Raw genomic sequence first — 16,121 nt, forward strand, 5'->3', positions numbered from 1 at the left:
GCCGCTAACATATCTAACACACCACTGCCTTCCAGATAAGATTGGCACCACTTCAAGGCAGACCCACAGAACCCCACTTCAGCCAATCTGGTCAACAGGATAATGTGAGAAATGGTGTTGAATGTGTCAGAGACGTCCAACAGCACCAAAACAATAGACTGTCCCCTATCAGCCGACAGTCTAAGGAAACCAAAAACCGATACCATTGATGTTTCAATGATGTGTGCTAGATGAAAGTCAAATTGCACATAATCTAGTAACTGATGTTGCTCCAAAAATCCTGATGTTAATTTGGTGACCTATTTCTCCCTCATTTTTATTGGAAAAGACAACAGTGAGATTGGTCACACTTTGCTCAAGACAACGGGATCAGCATTGGGCATTTCAATAGAGATACTACCAAACCATTATCTGGGACTGAGGCATAGAAAATAGAAATATTCAATTGTAACTCATAAGTCCCACAGCAAAGAAATGTTTATTTATCAAAAGATCTGAATGTTTAAATTTTTTCCTCCCTTCAGTCATCCAAAGAAAGTTGTGCGAGGCAGGGTCTGCATAGATCGTTGTTTTGTTTTTGCATGGGACTTTAAAAAGACATAAATATATAAGTTCAAATCATGAATTGAGTGTTCTCCGACTTGGTCACATTTCCAAATATTTCTTTAGCCATTCAGTAGTAGCCCTTGCAAACTCTCGAGACAAGAATAACTTATGACCTGATTAGGAAATTTGCTTTTAGCTTTAGTAGCCAAAACAACTACATAGATGAGTATATGGGAGGAATAGGTCTTCTAGGTTTGTGAGTTGAGCCTGAAAAACCTGGTTTATGGCCAATTTGCTTCCGTTTTGAATATTGAGTGGAACGGATTCTGTCATTCCTAGAACCTTGGGAATAAAAGATTGATAAAATGTAAATGTGTCATTCCGTTCCTACCCTTCTGAAAAACCATAAATCCGAAGATTTTTCCTCCAATTCCAATTTTCAAGATCCCCTGCTTATTTTTTTAGAAGTTAAAGTACAAGTGTTTAATTTTTATCATTGAATCTTCTAAGTAGTTCACGTCTTGCTCAGCCTTCCTCATTTGTATGTCCATGTGAGAGAGACCATTTGTCAATTAGAGTGTGTTAGCACTTATTGGTCTTTTCTATAAATTGGTCTCTGTGTTCTAATCTCCACCTAGAAGAGTTCAATAGAAATAACAGGAATACATTTGACTGTTGAAGCAGGATCTTTTGAGAGCCTCTTATTAGTAGTTACTGATCTTTTGAGAGCCTCTTATTAGTAGTTACTGAAGTTAATCTATGATTTTGAAGCAAGGAAAGTTGAGGCGTTAAGTGAGGAAGATGTTTCCTCATCCTCATCGATCCCAGTTCGAGAGCTGCTATTTCTTCCATGTTGTCTGAAACCAAATGAGTTCTCTTAAGAGAGGGAGACTACCTGAAAGAATGAGATGTGCAGAAGAGGTGAAGATAGTTAATTTTAATTTTCTTTAGCTTCCCATCCAGGAGAGGTGAGAAAACAAGCTTAGCCTGTTGATGAAGGTGATGAGAAAAAACGAAACCAGAAAAGATGTACAATTCACTCAGTATATTACAGAACAAAGTATATTATTAGATGTATAGAATAGAGTGGTCTTTGACAGATATCCTGCTATCTTTGTTATATTCAAGAAGAAATACATAGCTGATTACATTTAATAATACTTATATGTAACATTGAAAAAAAAACTTTCTAAACCTCTTAGGGTGTAAAAGAAGGTCTTGTGAATAGCGCACCAAGACTCAGCCTGAGCACTTGCGAATAAATCTAAAATGGTGGGTATGTTGAAAAGGAGACTTTATTCCATTTAAAACGTGATCTGAGCTCCGAAGACTAGGCTTAAACTACTTTAGAGACAGTGATATTGCCCAGAAATATATTTTTAGATCCCTTATTTTTATAATATATGTGGAGAAGAGAGTGTGACCCATTATGCCCAAGTGCTTTTCATAAACGTCTAAAAAAAAAATGGCAAGCACCCTGAGGAGAGCAGCACAGCTATAATAAATAAAGTAGTAATTTGAGGCACCAGTAATTTTCCAGTTAAAAAATATGTACATCACTGTAGGAGAGCAGCCCAAAATAAAATTCCTGATATTTTGAGCTCATTTTCAATTTTGCTGCCATCCTCCCAAATATCCTTTTTGGCCGCCATGAAGCTTTATTGACAGAAAGCCAAGACCATAGTGCCATTGTCCTACGCACTTTGGTAGTCCCCGTTTTGAAAAGATAAGTATAGGTTTGCACTTCTAGGTTTTTCTTTCCAGTGGGATACTGTCCACTAATCTCTCTATTGTTTGACTGTCTTTTGTTTTTTATTCTTTGCAGATTATTTTCATTTCTTTTTATTGAGCTATAATGTCTGTTGTGTTTTTTTTTTTTTTTTGGTAAAGATCCCAACCTTATTATGCTTCATTGGCCAGATGTCCCTCTGTTTATTGTGATGTATAATATTTCCATTAGCCATTCTCAGTTGTGGTTAGAAAACATTTGTATATTTGCACTTGTTTGTACTGTGCCTTGCTGAAACTTGTTTTCTTGTTTTCCTGAACTGTGGTGTGTTAATGTTGATAAAGTCCTTACCAGGAAATTTCTTGCCTGCCTAGTGTATTGTTGCACATGTTCCTAAGCTGCTAGTTGAGTGCCTGTTTCCTGTACCCTTTGCTGAATTTTTGTAGTGCTGTGAGTTTTTTTCCCCTTTGCTGTGGAGTAAGTCTTTCTGAGCCTAAATGTTGATTTTGCTAACTAGACCGTTTCAATTATCAGCATATTTGTGTATTCTTTAACCGTCAGGGAAGGTACCGGAGAGTGTCCTTAAATGTATATCAAAGAAGAACTCTGGTGATTTTTAGGTCTGTCTAAACATGTTGATAGCCTCATGCAATTAAGAACATTATAAATGAAAAATGCATATATTTATATATACAGAGAGGCTTTAAGTCCGCCCTCTTCATTCAGCGGTCTGTTCTCCTGGTATTCACATTTTGCTTGCGCTCACCACCGCATACTACAACGAGATACTCTTCAGCCATTGACTCTCTTGCTACACTGTGAGTGCCAGCATTTTACCCGATCATATGTGCACATCTGCCTGAAAAGACGTGCACTTCAGTGCCAGGGCTGGTGGATCTATACTTTACTTGACTTGTGTTTTTTTTTCCATTATATTTCCTTTTTTTCATTTTTAGTTCTAGTGTATTTAAACTATATCCTCGGCTCCCGTAATTCAAATGCCAATACTTCCTTTGCATCAGTAAGATTCATATTTTCTGTACTTGTTCAATATACACCTCCCTGCTTGGAACACTTGAGTTTAATAAAAAAAATGCCTTTGTAAGGATGTGGCTGTCACATTTAGCAGTGGAATAGTTTCTTTTTTTTCTTTTTTGCAATAAAAGTGCAAACAATTAACCATTGTTCCAGTACAGATCTGTTAGCTTTTCCAGTGTTTGATTTATGTATGTATTTCTTCTGCTATAGGATCTGCGATACCTTGCCAACCTAACTACCCTTCACCAATGTTCTTTCTGTCATAAAACTTTACCAATCATGTCTAAATTCAGTAATAAATATATATAGGGAGAGGTAAATTAGTAAGTGATAGTTTTTTATATATATATATATATATATATATGTACACACACATATACACACTTTGTAGCGATTGCCTTTGTCTCAAAACAGATAAAGACTCTGCTCCAAATGAAGAAAACAAGACTATTGAGCCAGCTAAAGCCACTAGGTCTGGGTGTGACTTTATTGCTGGCATTTTGTAAAATACAAATCAGATAATTAACATAAGAGCTTTTCATTATTTATGGCCTAACTTCCAGGGTGAGAATGGATAAATACATCTCCGCCCCGTCCCCGATAGAGGGGTGCACGAGACAAGGGTGCCCCCTCTCCCCACTACTGTTTGCCCTGGCAGTGGAACCACTGGCGATACTTTTGCACTGGGAGGGCGAGGCATGGGGTATCCCGATAGCAGGAACGGTTTACTGTTTGTCATTGTATGCAGATGACCTCCTGCTATATGTACGTGATATCTGAAAGAAACACATTAGTTATAGATTCCTTACCTTAGAATTACCTCCAGGTGTCAGACTGGATCCAGAAAGTTTTTTCATCTGCAGTACCTCTGCGCGTCAGATGGTGGCATCGGTCGGCTCCGCGTTAGTCGTCGGCATTGTAGTTGACAGGATGACGTTGCGGCAGCTACTTAGACGCCGCTGACGTCAGTTCTTTCTTTTTCCGCGCCAGCAAGAGCAGATTCGGGAAGAGCGGTACCTCAGTCATTTTTTGACTACCTCTTTCTTCACTTTTTTCTACGTCTTTTTTTGAGTCTTCGACTTCGTAAGGTGCACGAGGGATGCCTGGTTTTAAGGCCTGCAGATCCTGCCATCACAAGATGTCGGTGATGGATCCGCACCGCATGTGTCCTTTCTGCCTGGAGTGCGACCACGACCAAAAGTCGTACTCCGACTGCCAGTTGTTGACGCCAAAGCCTTTGCGGGAGTGGTCCCAAAAGCTGCTCGAACACCGGCAGTCGGCTCCGCGCCGCTCAAGTTCCCGGTCCAGAGGGAGGTCAAGGGACCGGTCCCGAAGCCATCGTCATTCCGGCTCGAAGTCATCCAAGTCTTCGCACTCGGGGTCGGGTAATTTGAAGCATAAGAAGAAGTCGAAGAAGCATCGTCGCTCTTTGACTTCTCCCCATCGGTCAGGCGATCTGACGAGGGGCGCGGCTGGTGTCACTCCCGCGGCTCTGCGTGCGGAGCCAGAAGGGTCGACTTAAAGCTTCTCTCCTTTTCAAGGACCTGGAGCGACCCCCTCCCAGCTTCGTATGTTCTACGAGGCGATGCACGCCATCTTTGGGCAGACCGACCCCACCGGCGCGCCTTCGGGCCCCGCAGACTCAGTTGGGGGACCTAGGTCTTCGCTGCCGGCGGTTCCGGTGCTGCAGGCCCCCCTTGGATCCAGGCCTGGATCCGGAGCAGCGCTGGTTGACTCATTACACTTCCACCAGCACCACTTCCGACTGCATCACTACCGTGCCCGACGCTGGTCGGCCCCTTGGCTGGCTTCGACCACAGCCTCCTTCCCGAGGTGGACACTGAGGCGCAGGGTGGGATTTTCATGCTCCTGTTCACTTCTGGGGCCTCTTTCCAACCACAGTGGCACCTTGAGGAAGATGAGAAGGACTGGGAGGAGTCGGGTGACCCTTTAACTGACCAGCTTGAGCAAGATCAGGACTTGAGAGAGGAACTGGGGGATGCCAGTGGTCTTGACACTTTGCCCGACCTTGGCATGTTGTCTACTCCTACCGTGGCTTCGGAGGAGAGAGCGTCATATGCTGTGGTGTTGCGTAGGCGGCCGAGGCTCTCAACCTCGAGCTTCCTATGGTGGCTGTCAAGACTAACCTCCTGACTGAGGTGCTTCAATCGGCGGGGAGCTCTTTGGAGCCCATGCTTCCGTTCAATGAGGCCCTCACTGACCTCCTTTTGGGCACGTGGTCCAAAAGGATGATCGCCTGACGCTCCCGGCGACCCCACTTTCCTCTCCAAACACCCCATTCCGGAGAGCTTGGTGGTCCAAGCCTCAACCTCCAAAAGCGCCTTCCCTACCGATCCACCAGAAAGGGAATCCAAGAAGCTGGACCATCTTGGCAAGAAAATCTTTTCTACCGCCAGCTTAGGACTGCGGTCCATAAACACTGCATGTCTCTTGGGCCGTTATTCGCACTCTGTGTGGGATACGGTGGTGCAAGTGCTGCCTCAGTGTCTGGAGGAGGCCCGGGCAGTGGTCCCGGGCAGTGCCCTCAGAGGCTTTTGCTGCAGGGAGAGACGCAGCTAAGTTTACGATCTGTTGTGGACTGGACACCGCCGACTCTCTGGGCTGGACCATTTCAACATCGGTAGCACTCAAACGCTACGCCTGGATGAGGTCCACTGGCTTTTCAAGGGATGTCCAGAGCACCTTAATGGACATGTCCTTTAATGGCTGTCACCTTTTTGACGACCAAGCAGGCAACGCCCTAAAACACTTCAAGGACTCACGGGCTACGGCCAAGTCCTTGGGCCACTCCTCACGTCTGGCGCATTCTGCTTTTCGCCCCTTTCGTGGCTACGGAAGGGGTGCTCTGCAACGTCCCACCCAGGGCCACAGGCCGCAACAAGTTGCCCAACATTCGCGCGGCCGGGGACGTGTGAACCAGCGTCGTGGTACAGGTGGCCAGCGGGCGGGCCAGTCCACCAACCCCCCCCCCCCCTCTGCAGCAGCCCCCAAATCTTCCTAGTCCGACGTTTCAGGCCCATCAAACACTAGTGGGCGGCAGGATTCGCCATCACCTCCCCCACTGGCGCACCATCACTTTGGACAGGTGGGTTTTGCAGATAGTCCGAAGGAGCTACCCCGTCCCCTTCGAGACTACCCCTCAAGCCATGCCACTGCATTACGGAGGATCATCTGGCACTTTTCCAGCAGGAAGTTACGGCTCTCTTGACCAAAGGAGTCATCGAGCGCGTTCCTGCCCCAGAAGTAGGTCATGGTTGCTACTCCCACTACTTTCTGGTTCCCTAGAAGGACAAGGGCCTGCGTCCTATCTTGGATCTCAGGGACGTCAGTTCCTTCCTCCGGAAGAAGTTCAAAATGTTCACGCTTGTTCAGGTCTTGTCTGCCCTCGACCCGCAAGACTGGATGGTAGCGTTGGACTTGCAGGACGCTTATTTCCACATCCCTGTCTTGCCGGCCCACCGGAGTTGCCTGCGGTTCATGGTAGGCCACGAGCATTTTCAGTTTACTTTGCTCCCCTTTGGCCTTACCATCGCCCCTCGGATGTTCACGAAAGTGATGGCGGTGGTCGCAGCTCATCTGCGCATATCAGGGGTTTCAGTGTTCCCCTATCACGACGACTGGCTGTTGAAGGTGGGCTCGCCCCAGGCAGTCGTCTCCCACCTCCAAACTACAGCCGACCTCCTGCATCAGCTGGGGTTCTCCATCAATATGCCGTAGTCGCACCTGATTCCCTCAGGTCGACGGCGCGGTTTCGAGTCCATCCTCCCGAACAGCGAGTCCGGGACATTCCGGCTATAATTCTGATCTTTCAGCCCTTGTCCTGGGTTTCGGTCAGAATGACCCTGAGGCTGCTGGGCCTCATGGCCTCCTGCATCATGCTGATCAATCATGCCAGGTGGCATATGCGGGCTCTGCAGTGGGACCTGAAGTTCAAGTGGGCGCAGCATCGGGGGAATCTGTCCGACTACGTTCAGATCTCGGAGAGCACTGCTCAACAGCTGCAGTGGTGGCTCACGAACCAGGATTGGGTCAGTGGCAGGTCCCTCTCCCTCTCCCTTCCCCAACCCGACCACACTGTAGTGACAGATACCTCCCTTCTGGGATGGGGCGGCCACATTGGAGAGGCGGAGGTCAGAGGCCTCTGGTCTCCGGCAGAATCTGGGCTTCACATCAACCTCCTGGAGCTTCGGGCGATTCGTCTTGCACTGAAGGCATTCCTTCTCTCTGTCCGCGGAACAGTGGTGCATGTGTTCACGGACAACACTACCGCCATATGGTATTGCAACAAACAGGGCAGGGTGGGGTCCTGGACCCTTTGTCAAGAAGCCCTTCACCTCTGGACATGGCTGGAACATCAAGGCATTTCCTTGGTGGTTCAACACCTGGCAGGTTCTCTGAACGCCAGGGCGGACGAACTCAGCCGCAGGTGCATGATTGATCATGAATGGCGTCTTCACTCGGAGGTGGTGCAAGGTCTCTTTCAACAGTGGGGAGAGCCTTGGTTAGATCTATACGACACCGAAGCGAACGCGCAATGTCAGCAATTCTGCGCGTTGCAATTTCCAAGGCGGCACTCGCTTGGCGCCGCTTTTCGTTGCGAGTGGAGTTGCGGTCTGTTGTATGCCTTTCCGCCTATACCACTTCTGGCCACAGTGCTGAAGATCAGGCGCGACCAGGCCCAAGTCATTCTTGTGGCTCCGGATTGAGCACGAAGAGTCTGGTATCCCGAGCTGCTCAACATGTCCATCGATCCTCCGTCCAGACTGCCTCTACGGGAGGACCTTCTGTCGCAGCAGCAGGGGGACGGTCCTCCACCCGAACCTGTCCAGTCTCCACCTCCTTGCGTGGCGATTGAGAGGCGGCAGTTGACGTCTTTCGACCTGCCTCCTGAAGTCTGTGACGTAATCTTGGCAGCCAGGCGTCCCTCCACTAAGACGGTTTACGCCTGCAGGTGGAACAAATTTGTGGCATGGTGCACAGCAAAGGCTGTGGATCCCCTTTCTGCCCCTCTCTCTGAAGTACTCGTGTTCCTTCTCTCTTTAGCCCAGCAGGGCTCTGCTCTGGGCACTTTCAAGGGCCATCTTTCTGCCCTCTTTTCAAGTCCTCTGTAGTTAACCGTTTCTTGAAAGGCTTAACGCATCTCCAATTCCTTTCGTTATGCCTCAGTGGGACTTGAATCTCGTACTTACTTACTTAATGTGTGCTCCCTTTGAGCCGCTTCATAATTGTCCTTTATGTCTCTTGACTCTTAAGACTGCTTACCTGGTAGCCATCACTTCTTCTAGAAGGATGAGTGAGCTCCAGGTGCTTTCCTCAACACCTCCTTTCCTGCCTGTCCTTACGGACAAGGTGGTTCTCAGGACCCGTCCATCCATTCTTCCTAAGGTAGTCACTGCCTTCCCCATCAAGCAGATCATTACTTTGCACACCTTCTTTCCGCCTCTGCATCCTTCAAAGAAAGAAGAGAGGCTCCACCGTCTGGATCCAAAACGTGCGCTCTCCTTCCATCTGGATCGCACAAAACAGTTCCGGGTGGATGATCAACTTTTTGGTGGCTACGTGGGTGCAAAGAAGGGTCGGGCCGTACACAAACGCACCATTTCTCGATGGGTCATGTTGTGTATTAAGGCTTGTTACTCTCTAGCTAAAAAGGAGCCTCCAGTGTGGCTGCGCGCTCACTCCACCAGGGCGACAGCAGCCACTAGTTCCTCTGAATGACATCTGTCAGGTGGCCACGTAGGCCTCGCTGCACACGTTCACCAAACACTACTGCCTGGACATCCAAGTCCGGAGAGACTGCTTCTTTGGCCGTTCTGTTCTCCAGGACTTTCTAGTGTGATCTTGGTTCTTAGACCCACCACCGGGTTGGTATTGCTGGGGTATCTATTCTAAGGTAATGAATCTATAACTAACGTGTTTCTTTCAGATGCACAAGTTACTTACCTTCAGTAACGATATATCTGTAAGAAACATTAGTTAATTATAGATTCCTTACCGCCCTACTCATGTTCCCCGTTCTGCAAACTGATTTCTAGGCTTAGGGACACCCTTTCAGGGCCCTAGTTTTGTGCACCAATGGTCAGTGTCTTGCATGGCTCTGCGTTTCTAGCGCGGAAAGTCGTGTACAGAACTGACGTCCGCACGTGAGGGCGGCATCTAAGTAGCTGCCGCGACGTCATCTTAGCGACCACGACGACGAACGCAGAGCCGACCGACGCCACCTTCCGACGCGCAGAGGTACTGCTGACGAAAACTTTCCGGATCCAGTCTGACTCCTGGGGATAATTCTAAGATAAGAAATCTATAACTAACTAATGTTTCTTACCGATATATCGTTACCGAAGGTAAGTAACTTGTGCATTACTAGCAACCTTACCCCAATTTGGACAACATTAAGGGAATTTGCAGAGGTCTCAGGCCTCAAAGTTAATTGGGACAAATCCACGATCTACCCGCTGAGCCCACATTTGGCTCTCCTCGACATAGCAATAGCAGATCAGAAAGTAACCTGAAGCGATGCAGCACCGAGATATCTAGGGGTGAGACTGTACCACTCTCCCAGGGATCTGTATGAAGGAAATCACCGCAAAGTGCTAGCGGGAATAAGAACGGCGGTGGGCTTCTGGAAAACATTACCCCTAGCCCCAATTGGACGAGTGGCCCTAGCCAAAATGATAATAGTCCCCAGACTATTATTTCACTTTGCTAACCTTCTGGTTATACCCCGGCGTCCCTTCTTCCGGGAACTAGACACGTTGCTCACCTCCCTGATATGGGGAGTGGGTTGTCATAGGGTAGCCCTGGCTACTCTGTACCTGCCAACAGACCAGGGGGGACTAGGAGCACCATCCTTTGAGGCATACTTTTTGGCAGCTCAGCTGCAATGGCTATCGCACTGGACAGCAGAGCGCCACATAGGAGAAACATTTGCTGACGAAGGAATTATACCTCTCCTGGCAATCCAACCTATGTTAATGCCCGGCAGCAGACCAATGCGCACTTATCGCATACAGGTATCAATAGCCCGCACGTGCATGCGGAAGATACAACGCATGTCAAGAGGGAGACACCTATATTCCCTGCTACTCTCACTGGTAGGGTTCCCTCGAAAGGACAAATACTATACTACTCGAGCCCTGCATGTATGGACTGAGCACTCATTAACCGAGATGGACTACTTATTCGGAGACGGACAGCTGCAGACATATAACCAACTAGTGAAAGAATATGACCTCCCTACGGGTCAATTCCTCCTACATAGGCAACTCTTGGACAGCAGTCGCCAATTTTGGGACTTGACCAAGGGGGAACCACCGACGCATCCGGTACTACACACGATCCTGCATATGTGAGCGTGTAGACACCTAATTACCTGGCTTTATATAGCCATCCGGGAACTGATTCTTAAGCCTCTGCACTCGCTAATACAGACATGGGAGGATGAAGTGGGGAGGTCATTCAATGATAAGGAATGGGAAAAAGCCTTAGAATATCCTAAAAAAGTGTCCAGAAACGCACGATTAAAAAACATACAATTTAACATACTACACAGAGCGTATCTCACGCCACAACGCCTCCAACGCTTCTATCCAGACACGCAGTTCGCATGCCCTCGATGTCAGGCCCCTGAGGCGGGATTCAAACATATGTTCTGGGATTGCCCCACAATTCACCAGTATTGGGATAACATACACAAGGCAATTGGAGCAACGACGAATATTACTGAAATATACACGTGGGAGGCATGTGAACTTGGGGTATTCAAAAGGAGAAAGTCCGATAAAGTGCAGAGCCGCTTTGCATCTCTTGTTATTCTCCTGGCGAAGAGAGGTCTGGCTATGTACTGGCGGGCCCGAAGAGACCCCCAGAAGAGGCCTGGGTGGGCTCGATGAAAAAATGTGGCGCAACTGAAGAAATGGGGTGCAACTGAAGAAGACGTACTGAGAGACAAAGGAGTGAGGGAATACGCAAACACCCCATATCTATGGAATGGGCACAGCTACACCAATTCAAACAAAAAACCACACGTGCGGAACCATCCGTGACATCTTAGCCCCAGACACCACATCTATCCCCAACCTCTGTTGTCACAATATGAACAACCACACGGAAGCCACCACCGGCACATATCCCCGCCATCCTCTAATAACTACCCCAGTTCACCCCCAAAGTTAGAAGTTAGCGATATCAGCCGGCAGTTCCGAAGCTGGTGCTAGCCAAAAGGGAACGCACCTGCTCCACAAAACATTGCACTGTACCTATAAACTTATGTGGGGACCGACATACCTCTGTTACCAAGGGAATGCTAACCCAGTCACGTTACTGAAAGCATATTGACTAAGCAGATGGAATTAACAAGTATGTAGCAACCGAAATGCAATAACGACAAATGTTCATTATGTACTGAATGAAAAGCTGTTGCTAATTTGAAAACCTATAGTTAACAAATATACACTCGTACTCTGTATCAGAAATTTGCCAAATTGTATGTGAAATGTTAAAACCCAATAAACAAATTTAACCAAAAAAGAGCTTTTCAGTTTTTACTCTGATTCACATTCTATTTAGTCGTCTTTTCAATCCTTTCGTGGTACAATGAATGATGGGGTTTCCTCTATGTATCATGAGATGTTTCTAAGTCTGACATTTTATTTATGTTTTTATAGCAATGGCTTAATGTCAAACTTGCTTATTGTATTTCGTTTTTTGGCCTGCCCAATGTGGGTAGTAAATCTGCTGTAAAAGTTCTAGTAAGATGAGATCCTGATTTGAGATGTTTCAACTAGGTTTTTTGAGGGGCTTTTCTAACATGCATGTTTTCTCTTCTCAAAGGTGATGTTCGACAATTACCTAGCATTGATCCTGGTAATATGCTCGCTGATGTATTTCAGAGCGCAAAAGACGTTCACTGGGCGGTAGAACTCCAAACCAACCACAGAGCAGAGTCTCAACTCATTGTAGACAATGCCACAAGGTGGGACTGCTCTGCTTATCCCAGAATTGCATTATTATATGCATGTGTTGTACTGCATGACCGCTGCAATGAAAGTTTTTACAACTATGCTGAATTTTCCATATAACTGCTGTAGTAAACGTAAGCAATAATGCAACCATATGTATATGGGTTTGACTTGCATGGCGAGATGCAACTTTAACAAACATGTTTTTATTTGATGTAATGTCGCACAATACTATTTCATATTGCCATTATTCATTCATTTTGTGGCCTATACTGGCTTTTCTCAAGTTCAAGGAATGATTTATTAACTTGATTTTGTGTCTGTAGGTAATGACACGTAACCTAATTCAATTATATACAGATAAACCCTTCTGATATAGCGTTAAAGCACCCCCTTTATTTCTACTGTTTTGTCCCTCAAAAATGGAAAAAATTGCAACAACTTTTAAATACATTGTTAATTCAAATCTTTGCACATTCAAAGATGACTTGCGGCATAAAAACCTTATACCACTATCAAATTCTTCTGTAACTCTAATAAGGTTTTCAGAAAAACAGGGCAACACATTGGGTGCCTTCCCTAAAGAGTAAATTAAATATACCATGCATTGCGACTGACTTCGTATGCCAAAATGTGTTTTTTCAATTGTGAGTTGAGTCATTCTATGGAGTGATTTTGCATGTTCAATAATCATCCAAGCACCAGCAGTTGTGCCACTCTGTATATTTTAAAAAAGAACAGTTGCCATCATATTGCAGAGGTGTAAATCTTTGTCAGGTACAGAAGGGTGGACAGAGATGAAAAATAGGGTATATATTTTAACACAGAATCAATTTGTTATATAGTGTTTTTTAGATTTGACCTTTGAGCAACTTTAGCTGCACGGCCATACAATTTCTTTCAGAAAAAAAATAATCTTGATATACATATACAGAGGCTTCTGGTCAGCAGGCTTTATCCATTGCTCTGTTAAACTGTCATTCACATTTTCCTTCTGCCCACAACAGCATATAGCATGGGGCAAACTTTTTGGTCCCTTGCAAAATGATTGCGAGGACCCATGATCTCGAGAGAGAGAATGAAATCTGGTCAATGGTATAATGCTTACCTTGCCTGCTGTATCTTTGAGCAAGCCATTAGGCTCCTCCTGCCATCAGCTTAATGCTCTTTTAGCATTGTTACATGTGTAGAATGAGCTTCCAATGAAGACGGTTGGGGACAGTTCATGCAAAATATGACCCTGCCTTCCTGGGTAAGGTTGTAAATGTTGTATGTGTCTTCAAAGGGAGTGCCTCAAGCTAAGATCTATCTGATGTGCCAACTGAACGTGGTCAAATCGTTGCACATTACAAAGTTTGGCATGAGCTCTTATGAAGAACTGGTTGGTTGTGTCTCTAAGCTGATTTATGCATTGGTAATGTCTACTCTTTTGTGTCACACTACTGACACTTCTTGTGGTCATCCTTATTATTTATTTATTTATTTGAAGGTTTTATATAGTGTGAACAAGACCCTTGCGGGTATCAGAGCGCTTTACAGGGCAGATTTTGGATATTGGAACAAGCATAGATAAATACAAATATAGGTGATTCAGATACAAAGTGATCACTAATACAGACTAGTAATTATATTACAGTGATAAGTAAGTAATTCAAGTAAATTTAGCCATGATAATCGATTTCACTTTTTTTTTAATGAGGCAGTCAAAGGGTTCAGTCTTGTTTCTGTCGGCAAAGCATTCCAGATACTGGGAGCCATTCCTGAGAAGGTTTGGTTGTAAGTTTTCTTTTTGACAAATCGTTGTGGTTTCATTAGAAGATTCCTGGTGCTCCTGGAGGCTTTATTACCACAAGAGAGTACCAGTTTCTGAGCTAGATAACTCAGAGTATTGTGATGTAAGGCCTTGTGTCAAACAAGCGATTTTCAGATGAATTCTAGCCTCGAACGGAAGCCAGTTGAGTGCTCTAAGGTCTGGGGAGATGTGACAGCTTCTTTTTGAGCCTGTGATGAGTCTAGCAACTTAGTTGATTGAGGCTCTTAGCGGGCCGTTGTCGATCTGGGGAGGCCGCATAGGGCTACAACCCCATATTCCACTCTTGGGATTACTAGGGCTTGAACTGCCTGTTTGAAGTTGTTTGCTGGAAGGAAGGGTTTCAGTCTTCTCAGGGTGTTCATGTGGAAATTTGCTCCTTTTGTAGAGGCGCTGAAATGGTTCTGCATCTTTAGGTTTCTGTCCAGCATCACTCCCAGCGATTTTGCCGAGTCGACAGTGAGAGATTGCCCTTTGAGTGCTGTTAGGTGTTTTATCCAGTCGAGGATGATGGACGACGATTGGTTGAGGGGGGGGGGGGCGATTAAGAGGAATTCAGTTTTGAGGGAGTTTAGTTTCAAATGGTTTTCAGCCAGCAATGTTTGAGTTTATTGTAGCTTCAAGTTGAGAGATTTGATGTCCTCAAGTGAGCGGATCTTTATGTAGAGTTGGGTGTCATCTGCATGCATGTGAAGGTGGACATTAGAGAGACTGAGCAGTTTGGTGAGTGGTTCCATGAAAATGTTGAAAAGTGTGGGTGAAAGGGAAGACCCCTGCAGTACTCCTAACGTGACTGGGACGGGGTTGGATAAGGATTGATTGACCTTGAATCTTTCAGATCTATTTTGGGAGAAAGAGGTAAACCAAGTAAGCACAGATCCAGATAATCCCATTCTGTGTTTCAGGAGTTCTAGCAGGTTGTCGTGTTTAAAGGTGTCAAATGCCGATGACCGGTCAAGTAAGATTAATAAACAGGCTTCGTTTTGGTCAAGGATTTTTAGTGCGTCGTCTATTATGTGGGTCATGGCTGATTCTGTACTGTGACCTGCATGGAAGCCTGATTGGAACTGGTTGAGAAGGTTGAATTGTTCAATGTGGTTGCTAAGCTGCGTGTGAACACATTTTTCCAAGAGCTTGGCTAGAGTGGGGATGTTGGATATCGGGCAATAGTTATTTAAACCCGATGGGTCGGCCATTGGTTTCTTTAGGATAGGGGATACCTGACCTTTTTTCAGGATTTCAGGGATGATTCCTTGAAGGAGGAAGGTATTTATAATCTTGGTCCAGTGAGGTAGTAACAGTTGAATAAACTCTTTAAAGTAGTTAGCAGGAAGAGGGTCTGTGAAGTGGCTGGAGGGATTAAATGCAGTTAGTGTTTTTAGTATAGTATCTTCACTGTAAGTGTAGAAGGAGGACCAGGATGCGTTGTTTTTAAGGTTGAATTTTGCGGAACATTTGAGTGGGACACCTGTCAGGTGCAGTGAGGTGTTCTTCTGCATGTCAATAAGGGATAAAAGGTCGTTGAGCAATAAGGTTTTTATAGTTTCTGACTTCATAGTGAACAAGCATTTGCAATGAAATAGGTCTCGCATTTGTGAGAGTTTAAGCATTTGGCATTGTAAATGACAATGCCTTTTATTTACCTGTTTTTAAAACCCAACACATAAATGAAAGAGGCATTGTCATTTACAATGCCATTAGCTCATGCTCTCACAAATGCGAGACCTATTGTATTGCAAATGCTTGTTTCTTGTTTTAACTGCAGCTGCAATGATGCTCCATGACCTGCCTTTCACCTTGGCTGTTGGCTCTAGCAGCAGGCATTATGTCATAACTCAAAAGTAATAACTTATTACAGATAAACAGCTGCATCATTTCTTTATTACAGATGACTAACAGTCACAACTTGACTGTAATAAGGAAATTAGAGACAGGTTTTTATACAGAGATTGCACTCTGATTTATTTTAACTGTGATAGTGCATGTTTTGAAGATACTTTACGGCTAGTAATGAACA

The 16,121-nt window shown here is 45.4% G+C and overlaps 1 protein-coding gene and 1 long non-coding RNA gene across 2 annotated transcripts in view; one reads left to right on the forward strand and one right to left on the reverse strand.

Moving 5' to 3' along the window:
• The window catches only part of LOC146855610 (uncharacterized), a 482,547-nt gene that overhangs the window by 347,826 nt on the left and 118,600 nt on the right, over positions 1-16,121 (reverse strand). The gene's annotated exons all lie outside the window — the stretch shown is intronic.
• HELB (DNA helicase B) overlaps positions 1-16,121 on the forward strand; it is a 373,513-nt gene that overhangs the window by 180,217 nt on the left and 177,175 nt on the right. Inside the window, exon 6 of the mRNA XM_085653437.1 lies at positions 12,167-12,308. Coding sequence (XP_085509563.1) covers positions 12,167-12,308 — 142 coding nt within the window. The remainder of the gene's footprint in view (positions 1-12,166; positions 12,309-16,121) is intronic.

Source organism: Triturus cristatus, chromosome 4_1 (genome assembly GCF_964204655.1).
Source record: "Triturus cristatus chromosome 4_1, aTriCri1.1, whole genome shotgun sequence".
Lineage (NCBI taxonomy): Eukaryota > Metazoa > Chordata > Amphibia > Caudata > Salamandridae > Triturus > Triturus cristatus.